This window comes from Octopus bimaculoides, chromosome 7 (genome assembly GCF_046866305.1).
Source record: "Octopus bimaculoides isolate indiv1 chromosome 7, ASM4686630v1, whole genome shotgun sequence".
NCBI classification, from domain to species: Eukaryota; Metazoa; Mollusca; class Cephalopoda; order Octopoda; family Octopodidae; genus Octopus; species Octopus bimaculoides.
In genome coordinates this window covers 75596991-75614347 of record NC_142934.1, presented here as the reverse complement: position 1 = coordinate 75614347, position 17357 = coordinate 75596991, and the positions used below count along the sequence as shown (strand labels likewise).

General features: G+C 37.8%; 1 protein-coding gene across 6 annotated transcripts in view; it reads left to right on the top strand.

Annotated features, from left to right (window-relative positions):
- The window catches only part of LOC106876428 (dynein axonemal heavy chain 3), a 247804-nt gene that overhangs the window by 160787 nt on the left and 69660 nt on the right, over nt 1-17357 (top strand). For all 6 annotated transcript variants that reach the window (XM_089355526.1, XM_089355522.1, XM_089355525.1 and 3 more), the window contains exons 47-53: nt 3423-3556; nt 7335-7620; nt 9291-9458; nt 10165-10376; nt 12834-13041; nt 15178-15438; nt 16342-16543. In XM_089355526.1, coding sequence (XP_089211652.1) covers nt 3423-3556; nt 7335-7620; nt 9291-9458; nt 10165-10376; nt 12834-13041; nt 15178-15438; nt 16342-16543 — 1471 coding nt within the window. The remainder of the gene's footprint in view (nt 1-3422; nt 3557-7334; nt 7621-9290; nt 9459-10164; nt 10377-12833; nt 13042-15177; nt 15439-16341; nt 16544-17357) is intronic.

Genomic DNA, 17357 nt, shown 5'->3' with positions numbered 1-17357 from the left:
TGAAAGGATGGAAAGCAAAGTCAACCCTGGCAGCATTTGAACTCAGAACATGATGACAGATAAAATACCACTAAGCATTTTGCCCAGCTCGCCACCTTGGTGTACTATTTAATGTAATTCTCGAATAGAGTTAGTGTGGCACAGTGTGTGACTAGGCTAGACCTTTGAATTACAGCAGCAATCCATCTGACAAACATCTACATAGTTCCCTGTTGACCCTGTTTCATTCACAATGCTGAGGTTGACCCAAGACAGTGGTAAAAGACACTTGCTCAAGATGCTGCACAATGAAATTGAACCTTGGATCTTGTGATTGCAAAATGGACTTCTTAACTACTAGACCATGCAGGCTGTACCTCTGTGTGTGTGTGTGTCTAGTGTGTATACATACATAAAAATACAGAGAGAGAGAGAGTGTTCAAGATAAATTTGATGATCTTTTTACATCTTTTTTCAGGAACAGCTTAATGTATTGGTGTAAAGTTAATGGCATTAGTGAGCATAAAGTTGTAGTTAAGAAAAGGTTAGCTGACATGGAGGACTGGAATCCATCAGAATATCAAAAAAGAATTACCTGTATCATGGTGATTTGTGCCTAATATTAAAATGCCGATATCACAGCTGCTGCTCAATGCTCTGTATAGGCTGTAAGATGTGACAGGGACAGCTGCAATGGAGACTACAAAGCCATGGGCAGCAAAAAGGGACACAGCAGGCATTTATTCATTGACTGTCAGAATTCATCCATTAACTACAGAACAAGATGATGGAAGATCCAAGCAAGAGAATCTGAGGTTTGGTGAGATAGATGGTTGTTGGCGTCTCCATCATTAAGGAAGCCCTGAATGAGGCCCTTTGCTCCCATTTGTACAAGAGATACAAGGGATAAATTCTGACAGCCAAGGCAATGGAGAACCGCTTGATGAAGGTAAAGAAGCTCCTAAACAAAATGGGGTATCCTGTTGAGCTGGTGACAATCTAGTTCTTCTCAGATGAAAAGAACTTCTGCCAGGATCAGTTGCATAACCTCCAGAACAACTAGTGGTTTGCCTACAATCTATGTGATGCCCCACATATGAAAATAAATTCCCCCAAACTGTGATGGTCTTTGGGTGTGTTTCCTGTGAGGGTGACATCATATTATTCAATATCTTAGGCTCAATTCAGACATCAACATGAAGCTTTTAAAGACTGTAGTCAGACTGTGGCTTGAAAGGGCTGCTGCTGGAAGGATTCAACTCCTTGCCATACCTCCAGAAAAAGTCAGAAGTGGTTGTCAAAGACTTTCTATGACTTCACCATCCCCAGTTTCTTATTTCTTTACTGCCCACAAGGGGCTACACACAGAGGAGACAAACAAGGACAGACAAACGGATTAAGTCGATTCTATCGACCACAGTGCGTAACTGGTACTTATCTAACCAACCCCGAAAGGATAAAAGGCAAAGTCGACCTCGCCGGAATTTGAACTCAGAACGTAGCGGCAGACGAAATACCACTAAGCATTTCGCCCGGCATACTGACGATTCTGCCAGCTCGCCACCATCCCCAGTTTCTGGCCTACTAATTCCCTCGATTGTAACCTCATGAATTACTGTGTGGAGTATAGTTTAGAAAGACACCAACTGCTTTGCCTGCAACACCAAGACCAAGTTGGTGATCAAAATCAAGGCAGTGCTCAACGAACATCCCAAGGACACAGTGAGGGTTGTATATGCAAGTTCTGAAGCCAGCTTGAGGCTGTAGTATAAGATGAGGGTGGCTACATTGGGTAAATTGTTATATATCAGCCATAGTCTAGTTGGAATTTTTTGATTTTTAAAAAAAAATACTTCTATTTTTGGATGGGATATTGTGTTTTCTTTTCCTTTTATGCAAACTCTCAAATTTTGCTCAGACATCTTGTACACACACAAACATACATACATATCTATTTATTTTACAGACTAGAAAGTAAATTTCAAATGCAATATAGCTGTGAAAACATCAGAGAAAGATTGGGTATTTAGTCTTAGAAGATGGAAAAATGTTGCCAGTAGGCAGTTACAGGGAGTGAAACCCCGTACCCATCAGACACTGGCTGCATGCTCTAACCAACAATTACCATCAAGTTTAATGCTAAATAATAGCTTTACAAATGTAAGAACATTTTATAAACAAATTTTGAAGGCACTGAATGAGTTGGCATTTTACAGACAAGACCCAATCTTTCTCTGCTATTTTCACAGCTATACTGCTTTTGAGATTTACCAGTCTCCATATTCTTTGTAATTGTTTGAAATTTACACTTCTGATAATATTCATAATCCAGAGAAGTAAACATGGAGTTACCCATTAAAAGAATTACAGCGGGATTGCTCATACTACGTGATTATTTATATTTATTTCTACTTGATGTGGTTAGTTGAAACCTGAAATGTACCAGAGAGCTATTACAGTACTCGCTTAGAGAATTTATCCTTATATACCCACCTTATATATATATATATATATACTCACATGAGGGGTGTTCATTAAAGATTTCCCCTGACCCACTTCCCAAGGACTGGGATAAACAAAATGTGGCATAATTATTCAGTCTTTCTCTACATAACCACTACCAATGGTGAGACACTTATCCTATCACTTTATGCAGCTGTGAAAACCTCACCTGTAGAAGTCAGTAGGTTGCGTCTGGAGCCAAGACTTTACCTCGGAAATAAGTTCATCATCATCCGAAAAGTGCTTCCCCTTCAAAAAAGACTTCATGGTTGAAAAGAGGTGGAAGTCAGATGGTCCGAGGTTGGGAGAGTAAGGGGGATGAGGAAGGATTTCATAGCTGCAGGAGTGTGCTTTCATCTGGGCAACACATGCATTGTGAACTGGGGCGTTGCCTTGGAGGAGGCAGACTCCTTTGGTCAGCATACCACCTCTCTCTGCTTTGATGGTGTCCCACAATTTCTGCCACAAAGAAACATAATATTTGTGGTGCTCTTTGCCAGAAAATCCATCATCATTACTACATGCTAGTCCCAAAAGACTGTGAGCATCACCTTGCTTGTTGAGGGTTGGACATGAGCCTTCTTTGGAGGTGGTGAGTTATCATGCTTCCATTGCTTCAACTGGACTTTAGTCTCAAGATCATTGTGATGGGCCCATGTTTCATCCTATGTCCAGAGCATACATGTTCAGGGTGTACATGTCCAGGGTGTACATGTCCAGGGCATACATAGGTAAACACGTACACTATTATAATCTGCTGTATGATGTAGTGCTCAACTGGTACTTATTTTATCAACTGTGAAAGGATAATAGGTGAAGTCAACTTTGACAAAATTTGAATTCCAAAAGTAAAAACAGATGAAATGCCATTAAGTATTTTGTCTGACATGCTAACAGTTTTGCCACCAACAGTTCTATATATAATGAACTTATCTTTTTAGGCTTGGCCTTCAGATGCTCTGGAGATGGTTGCCAACAAATTTCTGGAGGAAACTGAAATGGATGAATCTACCAAGCATGAATGTGTTGTGATGTGCAAACATTTCCATGAATCAGTTCGTTTAATGTCTGAGAAGTGAGTAACAACTTTTTCCATTCTCATCCTATACCCTTCTACTTTATCTTGGAAACTGATGGGCTTTTGGTGTGCTTCTTCTAGTAAGCTTTTTTGATTCACCGTTTTAGTGGTTCACTAAGGATAAACTTGTAGCCTCATTTAATCATTGCTGAAAGCAGCTAATTAAAGTTGTAGTGATTTCCATGTTAATGAAGTTGTGTGGCTTAGTGGTCAGGGTGATCAGCTTACAATCGTAAGGTCATAGGTTTGATTCTTGGTGGCGTGTTGCATCCTTGAGCAAGACACTTTATTTCACATGGCTCCATTCCACTCAGCCAGCAGAAATGAGTTGTACCTGTAACTCAAAAGGCTAGCCTTGTCATATTCTGTGTCATACTGAATCTCCCTGAGAACTACATTAAAGGTATGTATGTCTGTGGAGTGCTCAGCCACTTGCACATTAATTTCATGAGCAGGCTGTTCTATTGATTGGACCAACTGGAACCTTCATCATAACCTGTGGAGTGCTAGTAGTAGTTTTCCATGTCTCTTTTTCTTTTACATTGTTTGCTTATGGTTTGCATGTTCTTGCATTGCATGCAACAATAGCTGCTTTATAAAATATACACAGAAGCTACAGTCTTATTGAAGCCTAGAGCTATTCTATCTCTTCAGTATAGTTGTTTTCACATAAGGATTCAGTAGATGATGTCATGAACCATTGATTGGTTAACAACTTTTTGCACTTAGCCATAAACCACTTTTGATAAAATCTGCTATAAGTTGTAATTGAAATTGATCTCAGGTAATAGAATATAAACCTTGAGAAGCTGAGTACACAGACATCTTATATCATTCCCACTCATGAAACTATATGATGCATGACCCCACTTTGAGCTCAAACATCTAGCATCACTATCATTCTTGAATATGTATTTTTTATCTTTTTCTTAGTTCAGTCATTAGACTGTGGCCATGCTGGGGGCACCACCTTAAAGATTTGACCCCAGGGCTTATTTTTTTTAAAGTTTAGAACTTTTTCTAATGGTCTGTTTTTGCTGAACCACTAAGTTACGAGGATATAAACACACCAACACCACACACACACACATCGGGCTTCTTTGAGTTTCTGTCTACCAAAGCTACTCACAGGGTTTTGTTTGGCCCAAGGCTATAGTAGAATGAGTGTGAGATCATAGTTTTGATTCCCAGACCAGTTATGCATTGTGTCGTTGAGCAAAACACTTCATTTCATGTTGCTCCACTCCAGTCAGCTGCAACTGGGTAACCTTGCTATGGATTGGCATATGAAGGCGAGATGGTGGCTCAAGTTTCTACACAGTGAGACTGAACATGGGACCATATTGCTGTTTTATTACCTTATTAAATAAAAATCCTTCTTCCTTTTCATCTTTCTTTTTTCTTTATTTTCTTTTTTCTCCCTCCCTTCCTTTCTCCTTCCCTTCCTTTCTCCTTCCCTTCCTTTCTCCTTCCCTTCCTTTCTCCTTCCCTTCCTTTCTCCTTCCCTTCCTTTCTCCTTCCCCTCCCTTCTTATCAAAATAGTAAACCTAAAATTTATTGTGAGAATACATGTTGACATTTTTCGGCTAAGTAGAATGTGGTGATATTAAGCCACTTGGCAGACACCCACAAGATTATCCACCATCTTCCCAACAACAACCTTGGGTACCTTTTTGAAATCCTTATGACAAACACTCACAGACATGCTCATAAAATCAAAAACACAACACAGCTCCCATGACTTTCGGAGACATTTTTTCACGCTCAGAATTGCTGAAGGATGGAATAAACTACCCGCATCAGTTGTTAGCTGTTGAGATACTACATCCCTTAAAACTTTTGTGCTTCCTGAAATCTGCCATCAGTGCACCTGATGGCCTTTTTTTTTTTTTCATTTTCAGTTGTGCACCTGAGCACTGTATACAATAATTTCCTTCATCATTATATCATATTAAACCTTACCCCTTTAGCATTTAAACTGGCCCAAGTATTCTGCATGTTTTATGTTCAGACCAGACAGATTTAACCTCTCACACCTATCTTACAATGTCATTCTAAAAATAGACAATCACATCATCAAAATCTTGACGCTATGAGATAATGCATGATTGATTCAAAACAGTGTGAATAAAAAGGCATTACATTTGACAAAGTAATCTGAATGCTAAAAGGTTAACAAAACTTCAATATGATGGTCTTTCTACTATTTTTGTTTATAAAAGCAATCATTTTTTTAAAGACTTATTCACTGTTCACTTCCTGTGCATATTTTATGTACCGTTCATGCAGTTTTGGCTATTTTTTCTGATGAGCTGAAGTGCACCTGAGCACTGTATACAATAAGTTCATCATCATCATCATCATCATCATCATCATCATCATCATCATCATCACCACCACCACCACCACCACCACCACCATCATCATCATCATCATTATTAGTAGTATTAAGGTGGTGAGCTGACAGAATCATTAGCACACTGGGCTTAGTAGTATTAAGGTGGTGAGCTGACAGAATCATTAGCACACTGGGCTTAGCAGTATTTTGTCTGTCTTGAAGTTCTGAATTCAAATTCTGAATTCAAATTCTGCTGTAGCCGACTTTACCTTTCATCCTTTCGGGATTGATAAAATAAGTACCAGCTGTGTACTTGGGTTGATATAATCAACTTACCCCCTCCCCCGAACTTGCTGACCTTGTACCAGAATTTGAAACCATTATTATTATTATGATTATTATCATCATCATCATCATCATCATCATTATCATCTTCATTATTATTAATAATAAAGTGACGAGCTGGTAGAATTGTTATTGCACCAGGCAAAATGCTTAATGGTATTTTGCCCATCTTTACATTCTGAGTTCAGATTCCACCGAGGTCAACTTTGCCTTTCATCCTCTCAGAGTCGATAAAAAAAGTACCAGTTATGCACTGGGTCGTTGTAATCAACTGGCTCCCTCTCCACCAAAATTTCAGGCCTTATGTCTATAGTAAAGAGGATTATTATCATTATTATTATTAATGAAAGACATAAAAGCAATCATTATATTTCTTTCACTTTGTTTTAAAAATATAAATCAAATTTACTGTTCACTCTTTGATTAATAAACCATATTTACATGTGAGCATGGCAATGTGGTTAAAAAAGTCATGTGGCTCAGTGGTTAGGGTGTTGCACTCACAAGCGTGAGATCAAAGTTTTCATTCCCAGACCAGTTATGCATTGTGTCATTGAGCAAAACACTTCATTTCATATTGCTCCGGTCCAGTCAGCTGTAACTGGGTAACCTTGTAATGGATTGACGTATGAAGGCAAGATGGTGGCTCAAGAAAATCACCTGGATGGAAGTCTTGTGAGCTACGTTTTATATTCAGAATGAATAGTACAACTCATCCTGTGAATCCTGACTAGTTGGGCTTGATTGTTCAGCCATGTCAAAGGAAGTGAGTGGTTAAGAAGTTTGCTTTGTAACCACATGGTTTCAGGTTCTGTCCCACTGCATGGCACCTTGAGCAAGTGTCTTCTACTATAGCCCTACTAAATGGGGCAAACTAAAGGGCCAGCACTTTCAGTAGTATAGTCAGTTACATACACCCCTGTAGTTAGCTAGCTCTTATTTTATCAGCCTCAAAAGGTAAATGTTAAAGTCATCCAATGTTGAATTTGAACTCAGAATGTTATGGGACATAACCAAGTGCCAGCTCTCACCATTTTTGATTAAGTGGATTAAACCTCAACCTGTCTTTTTTTTTTTTACTTCTGTCCAAAGCTATTATGACATCTTACGACGACACAATTATGTCACCCCAACATCGTACTTGGAGTTAATCATGACCTTCAAAAATCTTTTGACATCAAAACGAACCGAGATCCTAACAATGAAGAACCGTTATCTAACTGGTTTGGAGCAGCTTCAATTTGCTGCCTCACAAGTGTCTATAATGCAGCAGGAACTGACTGAGTTGCAACCAGAACTAATAAAGACATCTGAAGATACCGAGAAACTTATGGTGAAAATTGAGCAGGATACTGTGGAAGTTGAGGCCAAAAAGGAGGTCAGTATTGCTATTGGATATAACTATAGTGATATAATTACAGCAATGTGCCTCTCCTCCCCTGAATTTGCTTCTTCATAACTTTCTTTAAAATGAATATGTTTTAGAGAAATTTTCAGAAATATATTTTTGAAGGTAGAAATTAAAATTGCCTTGTTAAATTTGAATTTTTATTTTTATGTGGTTTTTCAGCTCACTTCCCACTCCTATATCTGACAAATTATCATGCTGGCAATAATGGCAAATAATTATATGTTATGAAAAATGTTAAATTACCCCAGATATGAGAGTAGTACTTCATAGCTGATTAAAATTGCCATAGTGTGATATAGTAGTTATTATGGGGTGTAGCCGATGATTGCAGGCTTAAGGAATATATATATATACATATATGTATATATATATATATATATATATATATATATATATACACGTGTATAAGGGATGACCACTAGGTGGACATCCAATATGCTAGAAAGAGGTCATCAACGACCCAACCACAAAGAAAAAATTTGGCGTTTTGCGAAATTTTTCTGGAGAACATTACTTTTCTTTGTGGTTGGGTCGTTGATGACCTCTTTCTAGCATATTGGATGTCCACCTAGTGGCCATCCCTTATACACGTATAATACAATTTTTTTCTGAATTTTCACATTTTTTAATATGCTAGGCCACTTGGTTTTAAATTGAATTAATATTCAATTTATCACCCTATCTATATAAATAATATATATTATTTATATAGATAGGCTGATAAATTGAATATTAATATATATATATAGATAGGGTGATAAATTGAATATTAATATATATATATATATATATATATATATATATATATATATATATATATATATATTATTATTATTATTATTATTATTATTATTATAAAAACCACAAATCTTGTTAAATATGGCTACTCAGGGTTTCCTGGTCAAAATATTTTATTTCCCCATTTCTTAAGCTGAGAACTAGACAGTTATCAGTTGTCTTTTGAGCAGATGGCATTTAAGCGAGGAATGCTAGTAAGGAAGAAGACAAAAAGAAAAATACAAGGAAAATAATCAATGTTCCAATAATTCAATGTCAAGCAGTTGTAGTAGTGGTTGGTGTGGTAGTAGTATATCATCATCATCATCATCATCATCATCATCATCATTTAACGTCCGCTTTCCATGCTAGCATGGGTTGGACGATTTGACTGAGGACTGGTGAAACCGGATGGCAACACCAGGCTCTAATCTGATTTGGCAGAGTTTCTACAGCTGGATGCCCTTCCTAATGCCAACCACTCAGAGAGTGTAGTGGGTGCTTTTACGTGTCACCCACATGAAGGCCAGTCAGGCGGTACTGGCAACGGCCATGCTCAAAATGGTGTATTTTATGTGCCACCCGCACAAGAGCCAGTCCAGGGGCACTATTGTAGGAATGGTAATAACAGTAGTATAGTGATGGTAGTGGTGTTAGTAAGAGTGGTAATAACAGTATTGTTGTGGTAGTAGTCGTGGGAGTGTATTGACGGTAAGAGCTGTAATAGCATTGTGTAATAGTAGTGGTAGTAGTAATAGTAATGGTACCAAAGTTTTAATATTTCTTCATATCTCTAGTAAAGAATTCATTTGAAGTCAATCAGTGTTGTTATTAGTTACCATGGTGATCATCTGTTACAGGTCGTTGCTGCTGATGAAGCAATTGCTAATGAGGCAGCTGCAGCCTCCCAGGCTATCAAAGATGAGTGTGAAAGTGACTTGGCAGAAGCAATTCCTGCACTGGAGTCTGCTATTCATGCCCTCAACACATTGAAACCTTCTGACATCACTTTGCTCAAAACAATGACAGTGAGATATCCTTTTATCTTTATTTCTGTTTCATTATTCCTTTTAATTATTTGTGCTTTGACAATAGTTCTTGCCATGTAATACATGGATTGGATGGATCTGCAAATGCAATTACTTGCCATGAAAGTTATTGCTGGACACCATCCCTAAGGTTGGCCACTCAGTGGAATCAAGTGAAAAGCTATATCTGTGCCTTGCTCAAGTCCTTAATAAGTTCTGCTATGACTAATTCCCTATTTCAGAAATCATCCTCTCTATCAGCCAAATAGGGCACTATTTTCCTTTATCTTCAATTAGAAGCAGTAGGGACTCCTTAATTAGCAGTAATTCTGTTGTTCTTTTTTAGCATGTGGTCATCCTGAAATAAATTTAAATGTGGTCAAACAGGCCATATTTCAGTTTTTGACAGATATCTATGATAATTTATTGACATAAAATTTTTAGAAGAAAATAGTAATTTAATTCTTTTCAATGTGATTATGCAATCATCTATATAACAATTACTTCACAGCATACTGGTATTTGCTAGTGAAACACATGTAAAGATTATATAATTTTTGATTTTAGCAGAAAGATAAACTAAATCTGTTTTATTTTGCTCTAAGATATATATGTGTGTGTGTGTGTGTGTGTGTGTGTGTGTGTGTACGCGTGTATGGGTCCAAACTTTGTTATTAGACCAACCATTATATGTCTTATCTTCCAGAATCCACCAACAGTTGTGAAATTGGTCATGGAATCAGTATGTGTCATGTTAATGATTAAACCTGAAAGAAAACCTGATGGCAGTGGGAAAATGTTTGATGATTACTGGGGACCTTCACTGAAGCTCCTTGGTGACATGAAGTTTTTGGAAAAACTGAAAACTTACAACAAAGACAACATAGCGCCAGCTATTATGTCCCGTATCAGGAAAATGTTGGTTTTTCTTGTTGTTAATATTTGTAGTTGTTTTATTATATATTATTGTTGTCATTTTACTGTTGTTCTTACTTTGTGAAATACTCCTACTTATCACTTTTCAATTGAGACAACTGCTAACATGGGTCTACTGATAGCAGTACACCCATTGTAAAAGCCTCTATATTTGCTGCATGCATCACCACCATCTCTACACAATATGCATAATGTGACCTCTTGCAATATATCTTTTCTGCACTGTCCTGTTTCACTACCACATATATGAGTGGGTGCTGAAAAATTCCTGACTTTAAGGGTATCATGAAAGACTAGTTGGAGGCCCAACTTTTTGAGTTCTTTTCCTGGGCTAAAAAAAAATAAAGGACCACTGCAAAAAATCTAAGAGGGAAATATATTAAATATAAAATCATATTTAACTGATCCTTCTGTATTTTCTTTGCCCAAAGCCAGGAACTTTTCAGCACCCACTCATACTCACAATTAGCTTGTATGAAAACTCATTGAATCACTCTAGTTCAAAAGAGACAACCAGTCTTAGTCGGGTCCTGCCTTCTATTATCTTAAAACAGTGTGCACCAGAGATAGGTTGTATACTCACAAAGCTCCTCTTCAGTTTCTTTCTCAGTAGGAATGTATCGTGATCCTAAGAAACATACTGTTGTCAGTCTTGTCCCACAAAAGAGTATCTTCTCTTACTGTGCCAACTCATCTCAAGAGTAGTATTTTTCATGGTCAGATATGTAATCGCTGAAGATTGAAAATGAATGACTACCATTTACAAGAATCACATGATGTCAAAATAAGGAGACACAAACATACACACTCACACAAATACACAAAAGAAGAGGCCTAATTGTAGGTAAACACATACACACACACACACATGCACACACACATACATGCACACACACACACACGCACATGCGCGCACACACACGCACACACACACACACACACACACACACACACATGTATGTTTGTATCACTCTATCAATGAAACTATCAGATATGATTATACACTGTTGATCACAATGTGCTTCCTTGTATTGTAGCAGCTTTTGAATGATGTCATCCTGTTGGCTAGGTGGGCAGGTCAACATCCCCTGGTATTCCTTGAATGGCATACCAGTCCATTTATAGCTGCATAGACTGGAACAATGTGAAATGAAATGTTTTGCTCGTACATACACAGAATATGGCGTAGTGGTTTGGGTGGGTGTTGCATTCACAATTTGCAAGGTTTTGCTTTCAGTTTCCAGACAGGCAGTACTTAGTGTTCTTCAGTTGACCTCACCACTGCTGTCATTGAGGTCACCTGTATCTTCCATCTGTTTTGGTATTGGTAAAATAAAAAATACCTGTCCGTGGTTTAGCAGAATTGTTTGAGCATCGACCAAGATGTCTTGTGGTATTTGCTTCAATTCTTTGCATTCTGATTTCTTGGATAGTAGACTTAATTTTCTGCTCAATTTAGCACTACTACCTGGCTCTTGGGTGCTTTAGCAGAGATACTTTCTTGCAGGAATTTAAGCCAGATCTTTGCTTTAAGTATATTCTTGCTGCTTCCTGTCACTAACTAGTCTTTGAGGCCTTGCTGCCTTTCCCTCCCTCCATCCATCCAGCCAATCATCCATCCATCCATAGTTTGTCATTGTCATCATCATCATGCAATAATGTGTTTGTAAGGGACATTAATTAAGTATACATTTAAACACAAGCAAAGAAAACAAGAAATCAATATTTTAGGTGAGTTAAATATTTACTGTGTGTATGTAATAGTTAAAGCTTCTGTTAGAGTACATGTGTGTGTGTGTGTGTGTTTAAAAAAGTATTTTAGAAAAATTTCTTGATACAGTCTCAATATCTAAAGAAAAGTTTTCTTCTATTAAAAATTATCAATTATATAAAAACAATCTTAAAAGTAATTTGATTAACACAGACATTATATATATGTGTATATGAGTGTATGTATATGTATAGATGTGTGTGCATGTCTTCTACTGTCTTGTTCTCACTGTCCTGTTCTTGTTTACATTTTCACCCTCCGCAAAAAATTCCAAATTTAATTAATATCCTTTGCGAGCAGGATTGTTCCAATGAAGTCGTGTATTGTCCTTGCCTTCGAAACATGAAGTAGATGGAACAGGAACAACTGAAGAAGGGAAATATTCTTTATGTTGTATGTTTCATTTCTCTGTTTGTTTTTTTCGTTGTTCAAAAAAAAGTTCGTTTTCTGTCTTCGTCTTTATGTTTTCGTTTCTCATTGTGTTTAACGTTTTTTGTGATATCCTGCACCCATATATGCCTGTATGTATACATATAGATGTAGGTATGTACATATATGTATGGATATATGCATATATTTATATATTATTTATGTTATATATATATATATATATATATATATAATATACACGCACATATATTTCTAGTGTGTTCTTTCTTCTCTCCTAGCTATATACCAAATCCTGAATTTGATCCCAATGTAGTGAAACAAGCATCAACTGCCTGTGAAGGTCTCTGCCGTTGGGTCAGAGCAATGGACCAGTATGATAAAGTAGCTAAAATTGTGGCTCCAAAGAAAATTAAACTTTTGGAAGCAGAAACTGAATTGAGTATGCAGATGCAGAAACTCGATGAGAAACGAGCACAACTGAAAGAGGTAAATGTGGCCCCCACTTTAAAACTATTTTTGTCATCATCATTTTTCATTCACTTTTCCATGCCTCCATGGCTCAGACAGAATTTGTTGAGGTAGATTTTGTACAGCTGGATGACCTTTCTGTTGCCAACCCTCACCAGTTTCCAAGTATGGTAATATTTCTCCATAGCCTAGAATGTTTTGTATGGATGACTGGAACTGAGCATCGCTTATATGATGGTGATGCTCATTCACTGTTATCATGTGAGATGAGGGTACACACACATGTGCACACACACACACACACACACACACACACACATATACATGTGCATACACACATACATGCATCAAAAGTCCAGGAGAAAGAACATTTATGGTGAATTAATGCAGAACTTACAGCTCTTGTACCCTGACTATGAATTCTCATTTCTACCTTTCATGATAAGTGCATTACGTTATGTACCAACAGATTAACACAAAAACCTAGAAATACTTGGTTTCAGGAACAAGAGCAAAAGAAACTGACACAGATTCTCCAAATCTAATCTATTAGTGGTATAGTGAAGATTTGTGAGACATTCCAAGGATTTTCCATCTCAGATTCTTATGTGAATAGATGCACACAATTGGGTGTATGCATTGACAGTTTAACCAACACACCAACTCAACCACATATCTTCAAACGTTGAGATTTTAACTCAACAAGTCTTGTTGCTTTGTTAACAACTGGCTTGAACTCTCTCAAAAAGAATGTAAATCATTCATACATACATACAAACATACATTAGGCTTCTTTCAGGTTTTGTCTACTAAATTTACTCTTAAGGATTTGGTTGGCCTAGGACTATAGTAGTAGATACCTGCCCAAGGTGTTGTGCAGTGAAAAGCAAACTTCTCAACCAAAGGGCCACACCTGTGTCTGTTTTGGTATGTATTGATTTTATTGTTACATAATGTTGGTAAGTGAAAGTACGTGGTTTAGTTGTTAGTGTATTCAGCTCATGATCATACAGTCATGAGTTCAGTCTCCTGTGACGCATTGTGTCCTTTAGCTGAGAGAGAGACCCCTTTCGGTCATGACTGACCACGGGATTGCACCTAGAAAGTTACCCTTCCAGGCACAAGTCCGGGAAAGGTTGTTTATGGAAGACTAGCAGTCGCCCATGCATACCGGCCTCCCATCTCCATGCCATTGATGCTATCCAAGGGAAAAGCAAAGGCTGATACAGCTTGGCACCAGTGATGTCGCAACTCATTTCTACAGCTGAGTGAGCTGGAGCAACATGAAATAAAGTGCCTTGCTCAAGAACACAACACACAGCCCAGTCCAGGATTCGAACTCACAACCTCACGATCGTAAGTTCGACACTCTAGTCACTGAGCCATGTGCCTTCACTTGAGCAAAACACTTTATTTCATGTTGTTCCAGTCCACTCAGCTGGCACAAATGAGTTGTTCCTGTAATTCAAAGGGCCAGCCTTGTTACATTCTGTGTCATGCTGAATCTCCATGAGATTTCTGCCGACATTGGAAACAATTGATTTTTGAATTGCTGAAATTTAGGTACTTTATGAACACACCTGGTCTAGTGGTTAAGGTGTTATACTCATGATTACAAAATTGTGGTTTCAACTCTAGGACTGGGTGGTGCATTGTGTTTTTGAGCAAAACTTTTCATCTCACATTACTCTGTAATCTCTTTGACACCTGATGTGTTGTAAACCATGCACCTGTTCAGGCAATGTCAATTTGATGGAGGAAGTGAGCTAGTGGACAAAACAAATGTTTGATTCCCCAAAACAAATCACCTGTGCAGTTTGTACAACAGTAAATTGCTGAACCCTCATCTGTTATTTACGACAGGAGAGTCCCTGATTTCATTACATTACTTTATGTCTTAAGTTCAAACTCTGGCAAAGTTGACTTTGCCTTTTTCCATCTCTCATGTAAAATAAATGCACCTATCATGAGCTGAGGTTAGTTGATTCGGTCAACTATACCTTGCAAATCTGCGACTTTGTGTCAATGTAAGTAATTATTCAATAGCTAACTTGTACTACTTTTAATTAATCTGTCAATACAAGACCTTTTTCTTTCTTTCTCACTCCCTCTCACCTTTTCTATTTCTCCATCTCTCTTTATCTGTTACCATAGGTTGCAGATAAACTACAAGCATTAAATGATAAATTTGAAGCAATGACCCAGAAAAAGAAAGAACTTGAAGACAACATTGAAGTCTGTTCCAAGAAACTGGACCGGGCTGAACAGCTGATTGGTGGACTAGGGGGAGAGAAAGACCGTTGGACAAAAGCCGCTAAAGAACTAGGAGAATTGTATGATTGCATTACTGGAGATGTTCTGCTTGCATCTGGTGTAGTTGCATATCTAGGTGCATTTACTGTAGATTACAGACAAGTGAGTCCTGAGTTTAATATCGTCGATGTTTACACTTGTTTGTCTTGCTTTGTTTTCCATCAGAAAATTGTGTTTGTGTGTGTATGATAGGGTAGGCATGAGTATCTGAGAGTGGCTGTGTATGCATGTGTTTAGGTACCGATGTGTTCATGTTGATTCATTTGACTAAAATTCTTCAAGGTGGTGCCTCAGCATGGCCACAGTCTGATGACCGAAACTAGTAAAATACACAAGAAAAATAAAAGATGTGTTTGTGTTTCACTTTATTATTGATGCAATGCACAGTTACACTGTAAACATATATCTCCATGACACTGTACCTATCATCATCATTATCATCATTGTTTAACGTCCACTTTCCATGCTGGTATGGGTTGGATGGTTTGACTGAGGACTGGCAAGCCAGGAGGCTGCACCTGGCTCCAACCTGATCTGGCAAGGTTTCTACAGCTGGGTGCCATTCTTAACACCAACCACTCTGAGAGTGTAGTGGGTGCTTTTTACATGCCACCAGCACAGGGGCCAGTCAGGTGGCACTGAAAAAAAATTACACAGTAAATATTTTAGCATTGGATGCTATAGTATTAAATGACTCTGTAGCATACAGTGTATGTTACAATATAACATATATTTTTCATGTGCATTACACTGCAACTCAAAAGACAGAATGTGTTACACTATAAACATATCTATATTGTGTGATACAGATTAACTGCTATCTGGTGTATGCATTACACTGTAACATCAGCAGTGTGTCAGAAGTCTTTAGTTTGTATGATGCATGTTTGCAACATTATTTTATTTTGCAGACAGTCATTAATCTTACGCTATAACAATATCAACAATGTGTCAGACATCTGTAGTTTGTTTGTTACATATATGCAACATGCTTTTATTTTGCAGACTATCATAAAAGAATGGGTGGAACTGTGTGAAGAGAAAAATATTCCTTGTTCCCCAGACTTTTCCTTCAATACCTGTCTTGGTGACCAGGTGAAGATTCGCGAGTGGCAGATAGCAGGGCTTCCTGCAGATAACTTCAGTATTGATAATGCTATTATCACCTCTAAGTCACGAAGATGGCCTCTTATGATTGATCCACAAGGTATGTTGGATCTTATGTAATACCCTAGTCACATAAAGGAGCAGATGCTTACTGCTTTATCACACGGAGCTGGTTAGATGAGGTCAGGCATGTCAATCACTTGTCTAACTAGTACTTTGTAATTCCTTTAAATTTCAGGCTACGGCTGTTAGAATAGTATTAGATTGGTCCACCTATACTGGTTTCTTTTTTTTTTGTAGTTATGTAATCCTCCCCCCCCCCCCCCCCCCGCCACCACCACCACCACCACCACCACTACCACCATCATCGTTTAATATCCCTTTTTCCATGCTGGCTTGGATTGGACAGCCTGATGAGAATAGGTGAGCTAGTAGGCTCTACCAAGCTTTGGCATGATTTCTACAGCTGGCTACCCTTCCAAACACCAATCACTCTTTTAAATAAATTTAGTATTTGCTTAATTTAGAGTGTGTTCACCAAGGTGGCCATCCCTAGTTTGGAAAAACAATCAATGTTGTACCTGTGTATTGATATATAACAGCTATTAATCCTTTTGATACCAATCTGCCTGAGACCACCCCTGGTTCAGTGACATTTAACTTCTGTTTTTAAGTAATTTAAATTATAACCTGCTCTGATATATATTGCATTTTTAATACAGCATGTTTATTAGAAATTTTAATCTCGGACAAAAACTGAAGCATCTTACCTGTCAATGGTGCATATACCTTATGTATGATACATAGATAGCTATTTTAATTTAATGTTGCTTCAACTGCATACACCCAATAAAAGAATATAGTGTCTCTATTTACCTAGCTGTCAGAAATAGGTATCAGCTCATCTGGGAATC